The 21,780-nt window shown below is 47.8% G+C and overlaps 1 protein-coding gene across 2 annotated transcripts; it reads right to left on the bottom strand.

Moving 5' to 3' along the window:
• Positions 1-3,332: 3,332 nt before the first annotated feature.
• Positions 3,333-21,091, bottom strand: SH3BP5L (SH3 binding domain protein 5 like). 2 transcript variants are annotated; one of them, XM_081183188.1, is made up of 8 exons: positions 21,023-21,091; positions 18,503-19,175; positions 15,820-15,945; positions 14,269-14,331; positions 12,490-12,618; positions 8,369-8,530; positions 6,605-6,778; positions 3,333-5,018 (listed from the first exon to the last, which is right to left on the bottom strand). In XM_081183188.1, exons 2-8 carry the CDS (start codon positions 18,716-18,718, stop codon positions 4,617-4,619), a joined length of 1,272 nt encoding a protein of 423 aa, XP_081039314.1. In that variant the 5' UTR covers positions 18,719-19,175; positions 21,023-21,091; the 3' UTR covers positions 3,333-4,616. The 2 variants fall into 2 exon arrangements, with proteins under 2 accessions (XP_081039314.1, XP_081039315.1); XM_081183189.1 differs by lacking the exon at positions 15,820-15,945.
• Positions 21,092-21,780: the final 689 nt, after the last annotated feature.

Below are 21,780 nucleotides of genomic sequence, written 5' to 3'. Positions count from 1 at the left end.
ATAACTCGCAGAACGCATTAATTTCGTCTTGCGAGGCACCACTGTACCAGACACCGACAACACACTCCTGCCAATCTCTTGCTTTCATTTGATTAATACGCTCGAAGGTTTTGCCCATTTTTGTTCTGATATATCTGCTGTTCTAGTTACTGATGCTGGAAAATGTGACCTCTGGATCAGTCCTGCATGCATGTCATTATGTTGCTGTGCCAGTGGCTTTTTGTAGATGTTGTAATGGCCCCATTTCCTCTTATCTCCTGTGCCTCGCTGCTTTCTAGCTTGTAAACTCTTCGGAGCCAAGGTCAGGCTCAGGGTCTGGATTATAAGAATTTAAGAAGAGTCCTGCTGCATCGGGCCAAAGGCCTATCTAGTCCTTTTCTCACAGTGACCAACCAGATGCCTATGGCATCCTCACAAGCATGGCATGGGTGCAATAGCCCTCTCCTCACCTGTGATGCCCAGCAGCTGATACTGAGAGGCAGACCACCTTTGAGGGCACTTTATACCTGAGGAGAGACTCTACCTCAGTGGCAGGAGGCCTGCTTTGCATGCCAAAAGGTACTGGGTTCAAATTCCTGGCAACTCTTATTTTTAAAAGGGTCAGGAAGCAAGGGAGTAGGGAAAGTCCCTCTGCCAGAGACCCCAGAAAGCCATTGCCAGTCAGTCTAGGCACTTCTGGGTTAGATAGATCAATAATATGAGATTCCTACATTCCTACATTTGATAAACCTCCATAAATAACTGAATAAGGGAGGAATCCTCTGTCAAGAGCTATTTGGACATCAAATACTTGTGGGATAATTATATGAAGTGGGGCCGCGTCCTGGTTCACCTCGTGATTTTATGAGGGGAAAAGTCTTAGGTTGGGACGCAGCCATTGACAATGGTAGATCCACTGTAGTCTGTTTTTAACGTCACTTCCATGTGACCTGTTTATTATTTGGACGGCGGCGATTTAATAAGCCTCCACTCTGGTTTGTTTGTGGTGAGGTTAGATGATGTCGTGTCAAAGCAAGTGTCAGCCCACACTTTAAAGTTCATTTCCCTCCCCCTGTCACTTTTTGCAAAAAGTCCAAAATAGTGACACACACAACTTTATATCTTGTGCAATCAAACTTTTTTTTTTAAAAAAATGTACTTTATGGTGCTTTTTAAAATGTTGAGAGGGTGCTGTGTGTGTGTGTGTGTGTGTGTGTGTGTGTGTGTGTGTGTGTTGTCTTCCACAAAGCACCTGTCTCACAGGACCACAATGACAGGCCAATTGCCATTGCCCCAGAGCATTCTGGGAATGGCTGGTTCTTGCTGTGCTCTTATTTAAAGAGAGCATTCCTCTAGTGTGAAAGCGGAGGGAGAAAATCTGAAAACCATCGCCCTTTCAAGCTCTTGGAAGCAGACTGGGGAATATGAACTCAACTGTGGTCAAATGTGAGGAAATAAGGGAGGGAGGGGGGAATCTGGACTCAGGAACTCCAACCCCCATCATCCCTAAGCACTAGCCATTCTGGCTGGGGCTGATGGGAACTGGAGTTCAACAGCCCCTGGAGGGCCACACACTCCGCATTCTTGAGGCAGGGGAACGACAATCAAGCAATAGTGTGTCAATGTTTCTAGCACATAGGAATGGCTCAGTGAGCCGGGCTGTTGCAAAATATTTTGGGGACGAGTCAAACATCTCAACAAGTGTGTGGGTGTCTATACTGTGAATCAGGGGGGCCAAATGCAGCGCTCTAGGCCTCTCCCCCTGGCCCTTGTGACTCTTACCAGGCACACCCCTCACCAGCCCTGCTTTGCACCTTCCTCACGTCTTTGTCGGACTGGACTATGCCCTTGAACTCTGAATGTCTCTAATGTGTTCATGTGAAGAAGTGGCCCCGCCCATCACTGCCATGTGGCCCCCAGAAGCTCATGTGGCCCTCGGACTGAAAAACATTACCCTTTTGTAAATACTGATAGGCAATATGCTGCTTCACCGAAGAGGGAATCGCCCTGTCTGGAGGAACTGTTGGTTGGCATGTCAAGTGATACATACTGCAATGGTTGGAACATTTTTGCTTGAAGAATTTGGGGTCCTCCTTACACTTCTGCCCTCTTCCGAGCAGTGTGAGGTGAGCCCCCATTTGTTCCTCAAAGGACGTAGGAAGATGGGGCCCTTTGGCTGGACTGCACCCTCCTAAAGCCGCCTTGAGACTTCACCCAGATATTTCAATGTGGGGACTAAAACAAATAATTTATCTGTCCGCTCATCAGGAACATCCCAAAGGTTGCAGCTGGAATTATGGGCCAGGCTCTCTCTGTGAGGGAGGCCACTGAGGTATTAGTGCTGCAATATTAGGAGGCAAATAACAGTGATACTGAGATTTCTATCTTTTATTGTATATGCTCCTTTGCTTTTGTCACACACACTCATCGCCCGTACTCCCAGATCAACTTGGAAATGTCATTCTATTGCTTTTGTGGAGAACACTGTGCTTATATGGGTGTGAAATGCAATGAACCTAACATCTTGTGCGCTTCATTAGTTTCTTCCTTTTGGGAACAAGACCGGAAGTTTGTTATACAACCAGTACTGATTAAGAATGCTTTTGTGCAGAAACCGGAAGGTGAAGGTGGTCTTTCTAGGAAGGTCAGGGGTAATTTCAGAAAGACATGAGCAAGCACAGAAACACAGCTATTTAAAGAAAGCTCAACAACAGTGCTGCACAAGAATCGGGTTGCAGGATTTGTGTCAGCAAACTCTTAAGTATACGACAATATATGAATATATTTTTACTGCCGGGGGACCAGGGAGAGGCGTTTGAAGGATTTTCTGCACCAAGTGCCAAAACAATTTGCCTGGCTTTGGGCACCTTGACTTGGTGGGTAGGCAGTGCAAACGATTTCTCAGGAAATCATTTGTTAGGTGAGCGTTTGCATAATGAGTCAATGATTTCCATTTATTCCTATGGGGAAATTTTTAATGTGTTCCCGACCATAGAATTTCAACCCCAGTGTGAGGGGGGTGGGAAAACCCTCTGAAACTTTACAAAAGGCAAACAAGGGGGAAATGCTCTCATTTGTCTGATCTATCCCCTTACCTCCCCTTCCCACCTCATGGTTTCTGGCAAAACGACTGCACACACAAAAATGAGACTCGTTTAAGGTTGCTTATTTGTTTACAGTACTACATGCAGGTCTGGCTGTTTGGATTTCTGAATCTATGGTGTGTATAAGTGAGGTTTGGGTGTTAATTCAAGTTTGGATAAGTGAATTTGTGCATAATGAGCAACTGAATATGGGATCTGTGTGTACTTGGCAAAAAACCAAACACCAAACAGAAAGAGAGAGAGGAAAGGTTCTTTTGATAGGGCATAAACTTTACTTTAAATAAAATACACATCAGAAGCCGGTCATACAAACACCCACACGCACACACACAGAGTCGCTATCAGGCTGCCTCAAACCAGCAACTGGTTCTCATCACAGCCAAGGTCTAGCAAATTTGTTCTGAGAGGCCAAAACCGCCCCCATCCCCAGAAAACAGAGACACGGGGGCCTGTGGAGACCACTGAGGAGGGAGAAGAGAGAAAGGCTTTCCAGACCCACCTTTTGCTACTTAAATTAGTGCAAATGTCATCGCCATGGAGCAAAAGTGCCTCCCATCTTTTGACTGGGGCAAACAGGGATGTACCAAGTGGGTTAGATAGGTAGGAGATGTCTCAGTGGAGGGAGCCTCCCGCCGTCTGTCTTCTCACGCGGTAGCGCTGAAAGGCACCCTCAGGCTGCCAGTCTCTGTCCCCAGCTTCTACACCGAGAGCAGATCACGTGTCTACACGCTGGAGAAGCTATAAAGAGACTGGTGCCCGCCGTTATATATCTGTTGCTGGGGCGAGATAAATGAATGGCATGCCTCATTATACTGTAGTGTATGTCAAAAAAAGCCCCATAGGGAGCGCAAGAGTCCCGTTTCTTTTTTAAAAAAGGATATTTTTCTATATCGCAGTCTGTGGTGGCAATCCAATGAAAGCAGACTGGGGAGGTTCTCTAAAATGCAGAGGTTTTTAAAAAGTCGTCTTCTCAACACTTACTCAGCCACCCAAAACAAATCATGTAAAAAGAGCGAGAACGAAGCAGCAGCGTTGTTTCCTTCCTGCAGCCTTCCCTGCTTTCCTTCCCTCCGTTTCAAGCACTCCAGCCCACCTGGAGAAAGATGATGGCGTCGCTAATAAGCCAACAAACCTAAGGTGAAATGTGCAGGGGCGCAGAATTGTCCGCACCATACACTGCTCCCAGGAAACAGGTGCGTGCTGGTGGGGAGGGGAGAGGGGGAAATAAAGGGCGGGGGAAATGGGGGCTCGATGAATGGGGGCCAGCAAAATGCTCGAAGTTTCCAAGCAACTGGGGCCTGGGTACGCAGAGGATGGCAGGGCGTCTGGGTTGCGCCAAAGGCTGCAAATTGCGGGGGAAATTCAGCCCCACAGACCGCACTTCAGCAGACGGGCCCAGCATAACCAATGCGCTCCCAAGACCTGCCTTTCTCTGCGTGATCATTCCTTTTGTGCCTGACCCCTCCATCTCCCCATTTCCCCAGGAGGTCGGGGGCGAAAGGGACTGCAGCAGAGGGGGGTGATGGGGGCACGTCAGAGGCTGATGCTGCGGTGGTGCTTGAAGGGGTGGGGCTGGGCTTCGCGGCGCTGCTCCCGCTCCTCCAGCTCGTCGCTGTTGAGGCTGGCGGCGTCGGACAGCCCCAGCAGGTGCTCCACCGAGTCGAATTTCTGCAGGTCGGAGGCAATGGTCTGGAAGCTGAGCACCGAGAGCGTGTCGGCGGAGGCGGCTGGCTCAGGAGGCAGCGCCGCCGCCCCGTAGAGCAGCGCTGGGCTGGCCTCAGCGCCCACCGGGGAAGCCCTCCGGCCCACCAGGCGCTGGAGCCTCCGGGCATGGATCTGTTCACTGATCTGCTCCAGGTTCCGCAAGGCCACAGAGTAGCGCATCTTGGCCTGGCCCACCTGCTGCTCCAGGGACGTCACCCGGGCCTTGTGCTCCTGCACGGCAGAGAAGGAACAGGTGAAGCATTTGGCCAACATGCACACCAACCAGGCTTTTTTTTTCTTTTTCTGGAAATGCTTTCATTTCATTTCATTTCATTTATTTTACTTTGACAAAGTAATACAGTGGTACCTCAGGTTAAGTATTTAATTCGTTCCGGAGGTCCGTTCTTAACCTGAAGGAGCACTTTAGCTAATTCTGTTCTCATCCTGAAGCAAAGTTCTTAACCTGAAGCACTATTTCTGGGTGAACGGAGTCTGTAACCTGAAGTGTATGTAACCTGAGGTACCACTGTAATCATAAATAAATAAGAATAAAAATGTGTACCTCACCCACGAGACCATTCCATTGTAACTATCCAACCTCCCAAAATTTCAACACCTCTTGCGATGGTTTGACCCCTTTCCCTTTTAACAGTGCACATTCTACAAACAGCTTCCATGTCTTCTCACACTCATTTCTCCTGCATATTCCACATCCTGCCTTAATGGCATGGGTTCATTTATCATTAATAGCTATATCCCACACCTCTTTATACCATTCTTCTATTTTATATTCTGCTTGCCCCTTCCACTTCCTAGCTGTAATAATTTCTGCAGCTGTCAATAAATTTATGAGCGAGTCCTTCACAGCCTGCGAACCTTCCACTCCATTGTAAATTGATAATAATGCTACCTCTGGACTTTCGATCAGCTTTAACCCAGTGATTTATTTCTGTTATCTCCTTAAACACCCTTTGCCAATAAAAAATGTACATATTTACACCCCCACCACATGTGAACATAATTCCCTGCTGCCTGGCATCCCCTCCAACATAACACCAAATATTCCTTGCTTGTTTGATTTATTCTGATACCGTATTTTGCGCTCTATAGGACGCACCGGACCATAGGATGCACCTTGTTTTAGAGGAGAACAAGAAAAAAAAATCTCCCCCTCTCTGCTCAGCGCCCCTTCAGTGAAGTGGCAGGAGAAATGGAGCCCCTTCCATTTCTCCTCCCGCTTGGCTGAAGGGGCGCTGCGCAGCTCTCCCTCTCTGCTGAAGCCAGGAGAGTCTTGCTCTCCTGGCTTCAGTGAAAGGAACCTGAAGCCTGCAGAGCACAGCGGGAACTTGCGCTGCGCTCCGAAGGCTTCAGGCAGCTACCCCTGAGGCCTGGAGAGCGAGAGGGGTCAGTGCGCACCGACCCCTCTCACTCTCCAGGCTTCAGCGAAAGCAACGCAAAGCCTCCGGAGCACGAAGGGAGCTCTCCCTCTGCGCTTCGGAGGCTTCGCGTTGCTATCACTGAAGCTAAGGAGCCTGCATTCGCTCCATAGGACGCACACACATTTCCCCTTAATTTTTGGAGGGGAAAAAGTGCGTCCTATAGAGCGAAAAATACGGTACCATCTCCAAACTAATTTATAATACTTTTATTTTATTCTTATAGACAACACTTTCAACATACCATGCATTTAAACCCTCAGGCACTCACTTCAAACAGTGGCAGATCCCCCCTCCAAAGGATTCTGGGAGCTGTCATTTGTTAGGGGCACAAAGGCTGCCTGGGTAGGGCAAGTCCTAGGACCCAGAGGAAGGTCTCACCTCAAGGATTTGGTTGAACTGGACCTTCAGCTCAAAGTAGGGCTTGCTCTTCACAATGACCCGCTTCAAGGACTTCTGCAGCGACTGCACCTTGGCCTCGGCCTGCTGGCAGAGCTGGGTGACGCGCTGGTGCTCCCGTTCGCTTCGCAGGCGCTCCTCTTCGGCCTCGTTCACCTGAAGGGCGGGAAAGGGGCAAGTCAGAGCGAGGATGCTCTCTAGGTCTTGAAAGCTCACACTGGGAACAACCTCCCACCCACTCTGCAGTCACTTTGTCTTCCCCAGCAACCAATTCTTTCCCTCTTCCTCTATTTTTTCCCATTTTTAAAATTAATTTCCCAAAATTTTAAACTAAAAAACAAACATACATCATAACTGTACTTAATCCAATCTTAATAACATTGTTGAGAGACTTCCTCAAATTCCCTTGACTGAATTTCATTATATATCATTGTAACGGATTTCCAAAACAAAATCTCATAAAATTTACTTAATCCTCTTAACATCTTTGTTTCTTTCCATCTTTGCTTTAAACATAATATTCTGTAACTTCACATATTTAAATCCTTAGCCTATCTATTTTTTTGCAAGTATTTCTAATTAATTTATCTTAGCATATTTAAGTAAATAATCTTTGAAGTTCTTCCATTCTTCCTGGTGGTGCTCCTCCTCCTTCTGGTCACGGACTCTTCCAGTCAGGTCGGTTAGCTCCGAAAAGTTCATCATCTTCATCTGCCATTCCTCTTTCCCTCTTCCTGCAGTTGGCAGAGATGTGAGTGGTGTGTGGACTCTGCCAACCTTACTAACTTCAGCCCTGTGTATACCTGAAGGTGCGTCTCCACCCCCATCGCTCAGCCTGAACACTGAGGTCCAGCTCCAAGGGCCTTTTGGTTGTTCCCTCCCTGCGAGAAGTGAAGCTACAGGGAACCAGGCACAGGGCCTTCTCGGTAAGTGGCACCCACCTTGTGGAACACCCTCCCGTCAGATGTCAAGGAAATAAACAACTATCTGACTTTTAGAAGACATCTGAAGGCAGCCCTGTGTTGGGAAGTTTTTAATGTTTGATGTTTTATTATGTTTCTGTATATACTGGAAGCCGCCCAGAGTGGCTGGGGCAACCCAGTCAGAAGGGCAGAGTACAAATAAATAAAATAAAATAAAATAAAATAAAAGTGTTGGATGGTATGGTCTGTATCCAGCGACATAGTGGAAAATTCAGGAGTGCAGGGTCTTTTTATGATATTCACAGTCAAACCCTCTTCTAAGATTAGACAATAATCTGATAATTATACAGAGAGGTGCCCTGCAACAATCGGTGCAGATCTCCATGTGTTGCCTTTCAGCTAGATCTGCTGTTTTCTGTGCATGTACACAGGCACATGATTTGGAGTGCTCCATATCTTCCTTAAGAGCGCTTTGAGCTGCGTTTTCCATGAAGTTCCACTGAACATCACAGAACTCACACACCGTTGTCTTGAAACGGAAGCACCTTGCGCTTCCAGCATCCCCGAATCCTAGCTTTGGGGCATCCAAAGACTAAAAAGCTCCCCTTCCATGCTGACTGGGTGGCTCTAAGATGCCGGAGACAGGGACGGACCCTGCTCCAGAAATAGCAACGGGCCTTCAACCTCCCGTGACTCCAGACCACTACTCCATTTGGGGACTTGCAGCCTTTCCCTGAATCTGGCTGGGGGCTGATGGGAGACAGGAGTCTGACAACATCCGCAGGGTTGCAGGCTCCTGATTCCTGCAGGCCTTCCCCCTCACCTTGCACGTAGCATGGTTGAGCATCTCCTGCCAGGTGGGGTCCAGCCTGTTTTTGTCAGCCATGACCCCCTGCTCAGCCACGAAAACCATCTCCCGGGCCGCGTTGTGCATGCTGACGGCTCGCTCGTACCGCAGGGCAGCCTTCTGGGTCTCTTGCTGTGCCTGTAGTGAGTGGAGGAGAGAAACGCAACACAAACAAAAATTCCATTAAAAATCCCCCAAGCTTTTGTTTCCCCCCAGAACACACACGCGCGCGCCCTCTCCCCTTGTTTTAAGCACTCCCTCGCCCCAATTCTCTCACACACACTAGCTAGAGCAGGGGTAGCCGATGTGAGGCCACCTCTGGGTGCTGTTGGACTCCAACTCCCATCAGCCCCAGCGGTAAGGCATGATGGGAGATTTAGCCCAACAACATCCTGAGGGCACCACATTGGACGTAGAGAGAAGGGAAAGGTGGAGACTAGAAACACGCAGGGAAAAGAATTGCACAGCGTAGCTCTTGCTGGGGTGTACCACTTCAGACACGGAGGTGGCATGTTTGACTTCTCTCTTACTTTAAATAAAGCAGCTCTCTTCATATATAAAATTAGCGTAGCAGAAAAGAGCCTGCAACAGAATACCTCTTCACTGACAGGCAGTGTTAGAAATTAGCCAGGCGCGAAGACTTACGGGGAGGCGCCTCCGTCAATGGCTGAATTCCTCCGATCGGGAGGAATTTGCTCCGTGAAAAGCAGGGTCTGACCGCCACGGTGAAGGCGGAGACCCATAGAAATCACAGGCGGGAGAAGCCTGTGAACCTAGGATTCGGCTGGCACCATTTGCGACCCCCTACTCGCGGGGAAACCCTGTTTTGGGGATCCGGAGTGACGTGGGGTGAGCCGTGCGGTGCTTTGAATCGACCGCTTCTTTCACGGAGTGAAGCCGCATTGCTGTTGCCGGAGAGCGCTCTTTTTCCTGTGGACAATTGGATTTTAAACGACTACCCGTGAGTAGAACGGAAAATTGGACCTTGAAACACTTTAATTTGGCGCTGAAGCGGGAAGGCTCTAAACAGGAAGTCCGCCTCCCGTTTTGTAAATAGATTGAAGCAAAGACATTACAAGCTAAAGTCTTCAAAAGCTTTTGATAAAGGATTAAATTCCCACCGGACAAGAATATATAACCCCTCTTGGAAGCAGGAGAAGAGAGGGGAAGTTTTGGATTTAGTGTGCCTGCAGAAGAGAGTCAAAATTAAATTGCCACTGCTCTGAACCTGGAAAAGGGCTGCCAGATGACGTTCGGGGAATGTTTATTGACAGAACGGATTTGACAGCTAGCTAAAATAAGAAAGGCACTGTCTCCATTGTCCTCTTCTGCATTTAAAAATGGAGGAAAAAGTAACCAAAAATTGAAACTATTGTTACTTGCTTGAGTTGTGTTTGAAAGAATTGATACAAACGGAGACTGTTTCCCTCTAGAGGGAGCATGTGAAACTGTTACAGGAGCGCAACAGGGAGAGCTCCAGCTGCAAGATAAGATTCTGAAAAATAGAGTCTGACCTTGGATCACTCAAAATGTTGATAGGAGAAGCCATTGTGACTGTATTATACAAGATAAACTACTCACTGGAACAGCTCCATAAAAAGACAGATGACACGATCTCTAAAATTGACAACTTGGAACGGAACGTGATTAATTTGAATCAAAAAGTGAGTGTCAATACAGAAACAACTCAGGATTGGGTACAGGAACATATCTTGGTTGGACAAATGGTGGAGGAAAAGGAGAAAGCTGATGATGTGAAAATGGTGGAGAAAAAGGAGAAAGCTGATGATGTGAAACCAAAAGTAGTACAAGCGGGATCCTTAATTTCTCAGAAGCAGATTGAGGATTATAAATTGAGGTCTTTCATGACTGAATCTAGCAAAAGTCAAATTTTGAGGCTAGGATCCTGGCTTGGATTGAAGAAGGAAAGTTGGAAAGAACCCTCTATCCAGGGATTGACTGACTTTTGGGACATGGACCTGGGCTTGGAGGAGTTTGAAGTTTTGGGGGTCGCTAGAATTGGAGGAATCCTGAAATACGTTCTGAAACACTTTATGGACTTTACTTTTAACTTTGGAAATTTGGCTGAACTGTCCAGAAGGAACAAAAGTATTGCTAGGCTGGAGTTTTCCCGAGATTTGCTCCTGAGCATCAAAGAATATGAAGAAGACCTGCAGAAGGGACTTGGAAGAGATTTAAGAGCCTCGGATATAAGGGCACCAGGTTGATGGATTATATGGAACTGACGGAAAGGACTGGCAGAATCCGAAGCCAGGGAGAGGAGATAGTGGAAGATTAATGGAAAATTTAAAGTGTTTATTTAGAAATTTTGTTAAAGTAATGACTGTCAGAAAAATGGTGGAATGATATTTTATGGATTTAGCAGAAATGCTATAAGAAGTTGGGTGTATATAAGTAATCAACCGTTAATGGGAAATAAGGTTAAAGAATATGTTATTCATAATATGACAGAAAATAGAGAAAGATGGAAAGGATTTGCTGAAACAAGTACTAGAAGCGGGATACAAGAAGGGAGGTGTGAGGAAGTCGAGGAAACAAGGGAATGAAGGACAGAGTATGGAAAAGGAGGGATGTTTTTAAATTGTTTTTGTCTTGCTTTGTTTATGTGTTTAGTTCAATGGGTTTAGGGTGGGCTTGTATTGTTTATATATTGTATTGTTTTTCTCTTTCTTTTTTCTTTTTTGTTTTTTCTCTCTTTTTTCTACTTTTTTGTAACTTTTAAAAGCAATAAATATTATTTTTAAAAAAAGAAAAAGAAATTAGCCAGGCGCCAGGAGCATTTTGCAACCAATTGCAACCATGCAGAGATCTCTGGATGCCAGGCTGGCGACTGGGGAGAAGGATCTGAAATATTTTCCTTGAAGTTTGAATTTGTTTTATTCTGGATGTTTATTTGATGTTTTAATGTGTGGTTAACCCCTTTTGAGATTTGTTCTTTAAAATATAAAGCGGTATAGAAACGAAAATTAATAAATAATAATAATAATAATACCCCATACGGGGGGGGGGGGGACTCCATCCCACTGTGGTGACCGTAACCTAGGTTTAAAGTGCCATTTGGCAATTAGATTATATATCTGAGTTTCTAACACTGCTGACAGGGTAGGGTTTTAATTAAGTGCAAGTCGGCTATTTTGTTTTGTTTTGTATACAGTTATTCATGTTGACAGACACCCACATCATCATTGCCACGTCATCCATTGACATTCCTGTTATCTGAAGCTGCTAATTGTGGATTTTGGTCCCCCACACTCCTGTAAGCCACTCTGGACAGGATATGCCCAGCTGTTTAAAGCTGGGAACAGGATTACGTGTTGCTGATAGCATTATGTTTACATCATTCCTCACAGGTAAAGAATGGCCTTCTGCCAGAAGCAGCTCAAAAACCCAAGGTCCTGCCAAGAGCCTTTCAATCCATTCCTCCCCTACGCAAAATAATTCATAAAACAGCTTAAATCCTGCTTATAAAATCAGTTGTCCTGTGACAACTCCTTTTAGCCTCCAATCTTAGGTACGGGGGATGGAGCAGAACAGGGGTCAGCAGCCAATAGAGGAGCCAGGCAGAATTTTGAGAAAGTGCCGTGGGCACCAGTCACAAAATGGCTACTGTGGGAGAGCGGCAACGCAAAATGGCTGCCATCTATAAAAACAGAAAGGCCCACAATATGGTGCAGGCCTCCCCGCCCAAAACGAATAAGGAAAAGGCACCTACGTCAGTCAACACTGTGCTTGCTCACAAGAAGCAGCTTTGGGTGGAAGGCTGGGTGTCCAATCCTGGCACCCAATGAAATATGAGCAAGCGCAGAGTGGCGTTCAATGCGCAAAACAGGAATTCAGAAGGAAGAGCAAACTATTTCTGACACACTGTGGACTTTTAAGGGAATGTTTACTGAGACTTTTCATAGGGGCAGCTTCTTTCCATTTTTGGCAATGACTTGTGGCTATTTATGACACAAAATTAAGCTTAGAGAATTCCGGAACCCCCAAATCAGATCCTTTAAAGATTTATTGCTCTACAACAGCCGAGGAATAGTAGCAACTTCAGGGGTGAAAAAGAGGGAGATGTTAACAGATACCTCCTTGGCCAAGCGCCTGGCCTCGTAGTAGGGGCGTGCTTTCTCGATACAGTTCCCCAACTGGGAGCCCTGAGCATTCAGCTTCCTGGCAGACTCCGACAAGATCCTCCGATACGTGGTACGGGCTTCCTGTTGAAACCAACGGCGCAAAGTACGTCAGCATCGAGGGAATCAGCCCGAATTAAATGCATGCTTAAGCCTGGTTTTACGGGTTGCTGCAGTGCCATGGCTGGCCCCACAGAGCTCAAGCGCTGCATCAGTCATATATGCACAAGGTCGGATCGCACAGGGTGTCTGGAACGCATGGCTACTTCGCACACCCATATCCGTGGGGCCCTGGTGGCGGTGCACTGCTGGTGCACGAAGCTGCAGATTGCAAACAGGCAGCAAACACGACCCCATCACATTTCGACTAAATATCAGAAGGCGGCTTCCTAATGCTAGGCAGTGTTTGGCTGTGGAACAGACTGCTACTGGTTGTGGTGAGCTCTCCTTTCCTGGAGGCACTGAACTGCAGGCTGTACAGCTGCCTGTCAGAGATACTGCAGCTGCACTCTGCAGATCCTGCACTGAGCAGCGGATTGGGCCCCCAAGGCCCCTCCTATGACAACCACAACTAATAATAATAATAATATTTTATTTATATCCCACCCTCCCCAGCAGAAGCCGGGCTCAGAGCAGCTAACAACAGTAAAATAATACAGCATTCTAAAATCAATTCATTATAAAATCAGTTCAAATCAAATTGATGGCAACCATTGGGCTAGAGTTCTGTGAGGATTACCAAAGGAGGGGGTCAGACTGTGCCTTGGCCAAAGGCCTGGTGGAACAGCTCTGTCTTGCAGGCCCTGTGGAAAGATGTCAAGTCCTGCAAGGCCCTAGTCTCTTGTGACAGAGCATTCCACCAGATCGGAGCCACAGCTGAAAAAGCCCTGGCTCTGGTTGAGGCCAGACTCTTTTCACTACAACAGGAGTCTCTAACCACCAACCAGCCTTGAGACACGGGGCTGTAACTTATATTCAGAACAGACCCATTGAAATGAATGGACCTAATTTGGTCATGCTGATTGCCATTGGATACAAGCACGGTAACCTTATTACATCCGTGGTCCTCTAAGTATGAGGCAGGTCTGTATGGGGAAGGATGAGCTGCACATGACTCCAAACAGAAGCCAGAAAACAGACACTGGAGTGAGCTTCAACTGAGTTGTACCTATTAGCGGGTATTTTCCTTTTATTTTGTTTTCCCGCAATTATATTTCACCCTCACGTTAGTAGAGGGAACAAATTACCCCACACGAAAGGGCAATTTTCAGTGCAATCCCTATACATTTAAGTAACTACAGGGACAATTTCCCTCCCCAGTTCACTCTACCAAACGTGCCACGGTGCAGGTGGCGAGTGAAACTGGGGACCCCTGCCTGCTGACTTGCCAAGGGATAACACAGCCTCCGTGGAGGGGACAGAAGGCAGGAAGTGTTCAAAAGAAGATGAGGAGTTTGGATTTGATATCCCGCCTTTCACTCCCTTTTGAAGGAGTCTCAAAGCGGCTAACATTCTCCTTTCCCTTCCTCCCCACAACAAACACTCTGTGAGGTGAGTGGGGCTGAGAGACTTCAGAGAAGTGTGACTGGCCCAAGGTCACCCAGCAGCTGCATGTGGAGGAGCGGAGACGCGAACCCGGTTCCCCAGATTACGAGACTACTGCTCTTAACCACTACACCACACTGGCTCTCAGAAGTGATGTTGAAATTGCTTTGAGGGTACTGCCTTACTCACATCCAGCTGCAGCTCCACTCGATTGATCTCTTCGTTGGCCTGATTGAGGTGCTCCAGCTCCTCCTGTGGTGAGAGAGAAAGGCAGACTCAAGAGACAGGCACCGGCAAAGTGCAGGAGGACACATTTGTACAACTTCCACCCCTTCATCCCCTGAACCCTTTCCTAGCAGGCTTATAAGAAGCCAAGAGAAGTGGCTGGATCCAGCCACTGGCTCATCCTAGTCCAGTAACCAATGGGACGCCTGGAAGCAAGACATGACTGCTACAGACTCCCCTCTTGTAATAGGGACGCAGGTGGCGCTGTGGTCTAAACCACAGAGCCTCGGACTTGCCAAATAGAAGGTCGGTGGTTCGAATCCCCGCGACGGGGTGAGCTCCTGTTGCTCTATCCCAGCTCCTGCCAACCTAGCAGTTTGAAAGCACGCCAGTGCAAGTAGATAAACCAGTATTATTATTACAATTATACTCTGTTTACTGCCTCCAACAGTGAAGTTAGAGTGTGGCCATTGTGGCAAGTAGCCATTGATAGCCGTGTCTCTTTTTGTGCTAATGCTTTTAAGTGGAATGTGTTGATTTCTATATTTTCTTAGATGAGCACTTATTTATTTATTTTTAAATTTTATTAATTGTCATAATCATCATGTCCCAGTTTCATTTCTGTTTTTATATTTGGCTTTAATCTTTTTTGTGATTACTATTTTTATTACATAAGATGCTCTGAGATACTTCAAGTGTGAAAAACAATATAATCAATGAATCCTCCTCCTCCTTTTTTAAAGCCATCCACGTTGGTGGCCGTCACTGCCACTTGCGAGAGCAAATCCCGCAGTTTAACTATGCGCTTTGTAACTCTTGAAAAGGGTCGGCATATGTACCTGGCACTACCTATAAACACATGCAAATTGTCACTAAGAGGAAACCTGCATCCCTCACAATAAGTGATGGAAAATTACAGTGGTGCCCCACAAGACGAATGCCTCGCAAGACGGGAAACTCGCTAGACGAAAGGGTTTTCCGTTTTGGAGGTGCTTCGCAAAACGAATTTCCTATGGGCTTGCTTTGCAAAACGACAATGTCTTGCGAGTTCCTGCGGGGTTTTTTTCCTCCCCCCCTTTTTCTAAGCCGCTAAGCTGCTTATCAGCTGATCCGATCAGCAGATAAGCTGCTAAAAGCCACTAATAGCGTTAATCCGCTAATCCTTCAATGGGCTTGCTTCGCAAGACGAAAAAACCGCTAGACAAAGAGAATCACAGAACGGATTCTTTTCGTCTTGCGAGGCACCAGTGTATATGCAGCTGCTTGCTGGACATATTCTGCTTAACAGATAGAGCATATGAATATATAAACTGGGGATCTAAGGCAGCAGAGAATGAATAGATGGAAAGAAAGGCAGGAAAGAAAAACAGTCAGGCCTCCGATTCCTATTCCTGAATGTAGAGGGACTCAGAAGGACTCAGGTTCAGTCTTGAAATCTCCGCCATCTTGGCAGTCCCATCAACCCCAGCCAGCATGGTCAATGGTCAGGATTGATGGGAGTTGTAGTCCAGCAACCTTTTGCAGGCCCACACAAGGTCCCCCATCCTTGACTTCAAGAATCTCAGGTAGCAGGGCTAGAAAACACCCTCCTGCTGCTAAAGTTGCAAAACAATGAAGCAGGGACGGAGCAATGGAGAACTTCTGAAACAACAATGGGACACTAGGTCAGCCCAAGGCATGATGGAGAACAGCAGCAACGGATAGGCATAATATATTACAAGGACAGGAAGAAACATTACTGCAGGACAGAATAATTGCCACACACAGGAAGAACAAGGAGAGAGTCTGAATGCTTCGCCTGTAGGCATATAAATCATTTAATGTTGCATAAATCGTTTAATGCTGAATGGAAGTTGTTAAAACTGCAGTTGCAATATAAGGGATTGTTATTTGGACTGGAGCGTAATTGAAATTTACGAACGCAGAAATAAAGTAAATCATCAAACTATCAATTCTAGCATGCGGAGTGGGGCCATCTAAACTGTATAATTTGGTATCTCAATGATTGGTATTATTAATTTGGCATTGTTATAATGAGGCTATTATTGGATTACGGTAATTGAAAAGTAATAAAATAATTATCAAAAAAAGAAAAATAGAGCGAAAACATCCTCCTCACCTTGGGACGCCCAAGATGCCAGGAAGTCTCAAGAGACAATGGAGTGCGCCTCTGGGGGTGAAGTCAAAACACTGACTTAGCAGCACCGAAGTGGCCGCCATGGGGTGCAAGCCTGGGCAGTGTCTATGGAGGCCCTGAGCTGCCCAGAGGACAAGACCCCGCTCTCGGCCTCACTGATGTGGTCCAGAAAGCAGGACAATACATTTGGCACCTCCCTGGCTGCTGGAAGGAGACATACAAGGCGCCATTCTGCACATGCTATAAAGGGAAGTGAGGGGCAGATGGGGCTCATCAACCTAGGAAGGTGGGAGAAGGAAAACTCTTGTCCTAAACTCCGCTGCCTTTTGGGTTATCACTGGGAGAAGAAAAGGCTAAGGAGTAAAACCCTACACAAATCCAGAATGCGGTCCCTACCTTCCACTGGGCAGCAGATTTGAAGCGTGGTACCCACCCACTTGGGACACTGCTGGCGCTGTGGGTTAAACCACAGAGCCTAGGACTTGCCGATCAGAAGGTCGGCGGTTCGAATCCCCGCGACGGGGTGAGCTCCTGTTGCTCGGTCCCTGCTCCTGCCAACCTAGCAGTTCAAAAGCACGTCAAAGTGCAAGTAGATAAATAGGTACCGCTCTGGCGGGAAGGTAAATGGTGTTTCCGTGTGCTGCTCTGGTTCCGCCAGAAGCGGCTTAGTCATGCTGGCCACATGACCCGGAAGCTGTACGCCGGCTCCCTCGGCCAGTAAAGTGAGATGAGCACTGCAACCCCAGAGTCGGCCACGGCTGGACCTAATGGTCAGGGCTCCCTTTACCTTTATCCACCCACCGAATTTACTTTCCTCTCTGCAGTAGTGCCAAACGGCAAGAAGGGCTGGGGGAGGATAAGATGGCAGCGGTCATCATACCAGCCCAGGGGTTGCAATTGCTCATGGTTCTTAATGCCAGGCCTGTAAATAGCAATAAGCTCCCGTAATCTCCCCCAGAAATAGATGGATAAGGTGTTTTTCCTGGGGGAAATGTACTACTTGGAAAAGGGCAGGGAGCTTCCTGGTGGCTGAAGCATGCTGTTCCTGGCAACCCCATGATCACTGGATAGACAAGCATTTTCATCTGTAATTGCTTTCAGAATGTTTTTATCTGAAATGGTTTTAACTGTTTTGGAATGTTTCCGCCTTGTTTTTCCTCTTAAATGCTGTATTTGCTTGCCGCCTTGGGGGCTCCTTGGGGAAGAAGGGCGGGGTATGAAAACCAATAAATAATGCTAATGGTCCCCAGTTCATCCCAGGACTGTAAATGGACCCACTTAGCTTCCACAGGGTTGCTGTGCTGGGTGGGTGCCAAGAGCCAAACTGACTGCTGCTTACTTTTGCTCAAAGGAATTTTTGCATTTACTAAAACAAAAATGCTGGCAACTAGCCCTGAGGCAAAGGGAAAAAACAAACACAACTATTGGGCCATTCTGTTCCTGCTTGATTGGAAATGCTAAGTGGCTCGTTGGCAGAAGGGCCAAGAGGCGAGTCACAGTAGTTCAACTGGTTTCTGTCCACAATTTCAATACAGCCTTAGAGCAAACCAGATTGCAAGCTTACATGGAGCAATCCCCGAAGAACTGAATGGCAACCCCTCCCAGGCCTGCCATCAGGCAAGTGAATACAGGAAGAAGTATCGTACTGGTTTCCAAGCACAATTCAAAGTGTTGGTGCTGACTTTTAAAGCCCCTAACGGCCTCGGCTCTGTATAGCTGAAGAAGCGTCTCCACCCCACTATTCAGCCCAGACACTGATGTCGAGCTCTGAGGGCCTTCTGGCAGTTCCCTCCCTGCGAGAAGTGAAGCTACAGGGAACCAGGCAGAGGGCCTTCTCAGTAGTGGCGCCCACCCTGTGGAACACCCCCCATCAGATGTCAAGGAAATAAACAGCTATCTGACTTTTAGAAGACATCTGAAGGCAGCCCCGTTTAGGGAAATTTTTAATGTTTGATGTTTGATTGTATATACTGGAAGCCGCCCAGAGTGGCTGGGGCAACCCAGCCAGATGGGCAGGGTAAAAATAATAAAATATTATTAATAATAAAGCTATTTTCTTACCTGGATGCGGGGGTCAAGCTCCTCCTCTTCCTCCTGCTCCTCATCTTTCCTCTGGGAAGTTTTGGCATCACCGCTGCCACCGTCACAGATGGCTTCAGGCACGGGTGTCCTCTGCTCTTCTCCCTCTTCGGTGGGCGTCCTCAGCTCCCCGGGAGGTGTTTCCCGCCCATCACCCATGTTCATACCCAGCACCAACCTCTGGTCAGGGTCCTCCATGCCCAGCCTCCAACGCCCCTCTGCAGCCTCCTCACCCGGGCGGTTTGGCCTCGTCACAGAAATGCAGGCACCATTCTAACGCCAGGCCCATCCACAGACCATTGGCACAGGGCTTCTGGGTTTGCAAAGATGCATTTGGCACGCGCGGCAAGGGAAGCAGGCGGAAATTTACAGCGCTGGCCTGGAGAGCGATGGGGCACCCTCCAGGGACCACGCGCTGCCCGGAACGGAAGAAAGGATGTCAGGCGATTCTTTGAGGAACTTAAAAGGGCTTTAGTCCTGGAGGCGCTGAGAGAGGCACATAGCAGCAGTTGCTCACTCACGGAGGGGGTGGAGAAAATTCCCCACCAGGCATATCCTCCACCCCCTCATCTACAGCACACCCTTAAGACACCTCCTCCAAGGCCGCATCCAGCAGCAAAGGCGAGAGAACCGAAGCAGTCAAGCGCAGGCTGGGCTGGGGGGGGAAATGAAAATGGAGACTGGTTAACTATGCGTATTGCAAAAAGGTAAAGGTAAAGGGACCCCTGGCCATTAGGTCCAGTCGTGGCCGACTCTGGGGTTGCGGCGCTCATCTCGCTTTATTGGCTGAGGGAGCCGGCGTACAGCTTCCGGGTCATGTGGCCAGCATGAATAAGTCGCTTCTGGCGAACCAGAGCAGTGCACAGAAACACCGTTTACCTTCCCGCGGGAGTGGTACCTATTTATCTACTTGCACTTTGACGTGCTTTCGAACTGCTAGGTTGGCAGGAGCAGGGACCAAGCAATGGGAGCTCACCCCGTCGCGGGGATTCGAACCGCCGACCTTCTGATCGGCAAGTCCTAGGCTCTGTGGTTTAACCCACAGCGCCATTCGCGTCACAATGCATATTGTAAAAGGCAGCAAACAGCAAAGCTACATCCCACTCGGCCAGCTGCGTTTACACATCTGCAATCTTATTCCGGTTGCGCCACAAATTGCAACGATACGTAGGAATTTAATTCGGACCTATGTACCTCTGGCACCTGAAAATGTTATTTTGGCTTCAACAAAAAGTGACGCAAGCATACAACAGAAGACACCCACCAGATCTGTATCTAGATAATCTCTTGCCACAATGGTTACATGTCACAATAAAGAACATTGCCACGCTTGCCACAACTATAAGAGGTTTGAAGCGCTGCCAGAAATGTTTATTGCTTTCTTCTAGGCATCAACACAATGACAGCTAGGAATAGGAATAGGTTGTGGGAGAGGCCACAGGGAGCTTGCAGCCCAATGGATAAAATATTTCTAATCACATTTAAATATTTAACAATTTGTTCCTGATCAGTGTTGATTCTCTCCCACCCTAAACAAATCAGTGCCTGAGATAGATAATCCACATTTTCCAGATTGCTAGATGCCAAGAACTCATTTCTAGGCTTCTGGGAACACATGTTGCCATAATAACTCTATTGTTCATGTGACTGGAGACACACAGCTCAGTCGTGTATCTACTGCTCCTAATCAACAGCACACAGTTCCTATCAGATCAGCTGTTTATTTATGAACACACATAGTGCCTGCTGGAGCTATCAGGACCAAGATAATTTGCCTGTGACCTAAACTGCTTCTCTCTTTGTGCGTTGTGAGTTGCAAGATCAAAACCGCATAAACTTCAGAGCTGCTTTCCTATAACTTTTGAAAGGCTTCTGATCATTATGGAAGATAAAGCAGTAAGAGACGGGACACACATCCCACTGCCCTACCTGCCTAGAAACGACAACCACTCTCACACACACCCCTGCCAATTTCCTTCCTGGTGCTACCATCCCAGCCCATCTCCAAATCCTTTTAAATCCTATGAAGCATTGGGCATGCCTCAACAGCCCTCCTCTCTGCAGAAGCAGAGTCCAAACATGTCTAATTGAACCAAGAATATTTGCTGTGAGCCACCCAGAGTGGCTGGGGAAACCCAGCCAGATCGGCGGGGTATAAATATTAGTAGTACTATTATTATTATTATTATTATTATTATTATTATTATTATTATTATTATTATTATTATTATTAATTTTGCGGCACTCTCCGCTTAAATAAGCGCTCATTTCCTCTCCGGGGGCTGAACCCCCCCCTTGCCAGACCCCCCCCCTTTGAACCCGGGCTCGAGCTGCCATCGCCCTCCTCTCCCCGCTGGGCCTCTACGCGCCGCCTCCAGCGGGGATCCCCTCCCTCTTTTGCGTCGGCCTCCGGGTTCCCCTCCCGGGGAAGCGCGCGCAGGGAATCCGGAACCACGGGGCCCCCCAAAAAATATATATTTTTTAAAAAATCGTTCTATTTACCTCCAGCTCCAGCTGCAACCTCCTCCAACCCCCGCCCAAGCGGAAACGGAAATCCTTCCTCCCCCCCCACCCCAGGGAAACCACCCTTCCCTTGCGCCCGGCCCTCGTCCGTACAGCATGGCGCTTTCCATGTCTCCAAACAGGGCGGCCCTTTTTGCGCAGCGCGCATTTCAGCGCCCGCCGTGGGGTCTTTGGGGCGGGGAGGGGGTCTCCAGACAGGCGCGGGACGTGATTTTTTGGGGGAAAGGTAGGATATTATACTTCCAAAGGACGGTTTGAAGAGACCCGCCGGAAAGCGCCATGTTGCGTTACGGACAAGGGAGGCCCGGGAAGCTGAGCTGGGCGCGCAAGGGCCTTTTCCACGCAGCCCGGCCGCCTCCGTAAGATGGCCTCGTGCGCCTGCAAGGGGACCAAATCGCACGGTGCATTTTCATGCTGCGAGGCTGGAGAGTTTTTCTTTTTAAGGCCATCGGAGCCGGTTAAGCTTGCCTCTGAGAAGCGCTCTTAGGATTGAACTGCGCGTTGAGCTGAGGCTCGTCGTGGGATCGGTGCTCTGGACCACGAGCAAAGCTGGTCTGGTTTGGTTTGGCTGTCTCGCTTTTCAGCATAAAGAATACACCAAAGTGACCCCCCCCAAAAGGAAGAACACTATCACGAATGGTAGAGACGGATGCCTTCTCCTCTGGCGACCCGTCGTAGCCAAGAAGTGTGCATGCACACGAAAGCTCATACCAATAACAAACTTAGTTGGTCTCTAA

The sequence above is a fragment of the Podarcis bocagei genome (genome assembly GCF_964188305.1).
Source record: "Podarcis bocagei genome assembly, chromosome: 2".
NCBI classification, from domain to species: domain Eukaryota; kingdom Metazoa; phylum Chordata; class Lepidosauria; order Squamata; family Lacertidae; genus Podarcis; species Podarcis bocagei.
This window is presented reverse-complemented; position numbering and strand designations above follow the sequence as displayed.

Excerpts from the sequence above, each read along its gene's own strand:
- SH3BP5L (XM_081183188.1), bottom strand. The coding sequence starts at position 18,718 with ATGGAGGACCCTGACCAGAGGTTGGTGCTGGGTATGAACATGGGTGAT. Across the intron at positions 15,946-18,502 it reads AGCTTGACCCCCGCATCCAG|AAGTTCTCCATTGCTCCGTC; the intron begins GTAAGAAAATAG and ends TTGTTGTTTCAG. Across the intron at positions 14,332-15,819 it reads CTTGTGTGGGCCTGCAAAAG|GAGGAGCTGGAGCACCTCAA; the intron begins GTTGCTGGACTA and ends CTCTCACCACAG.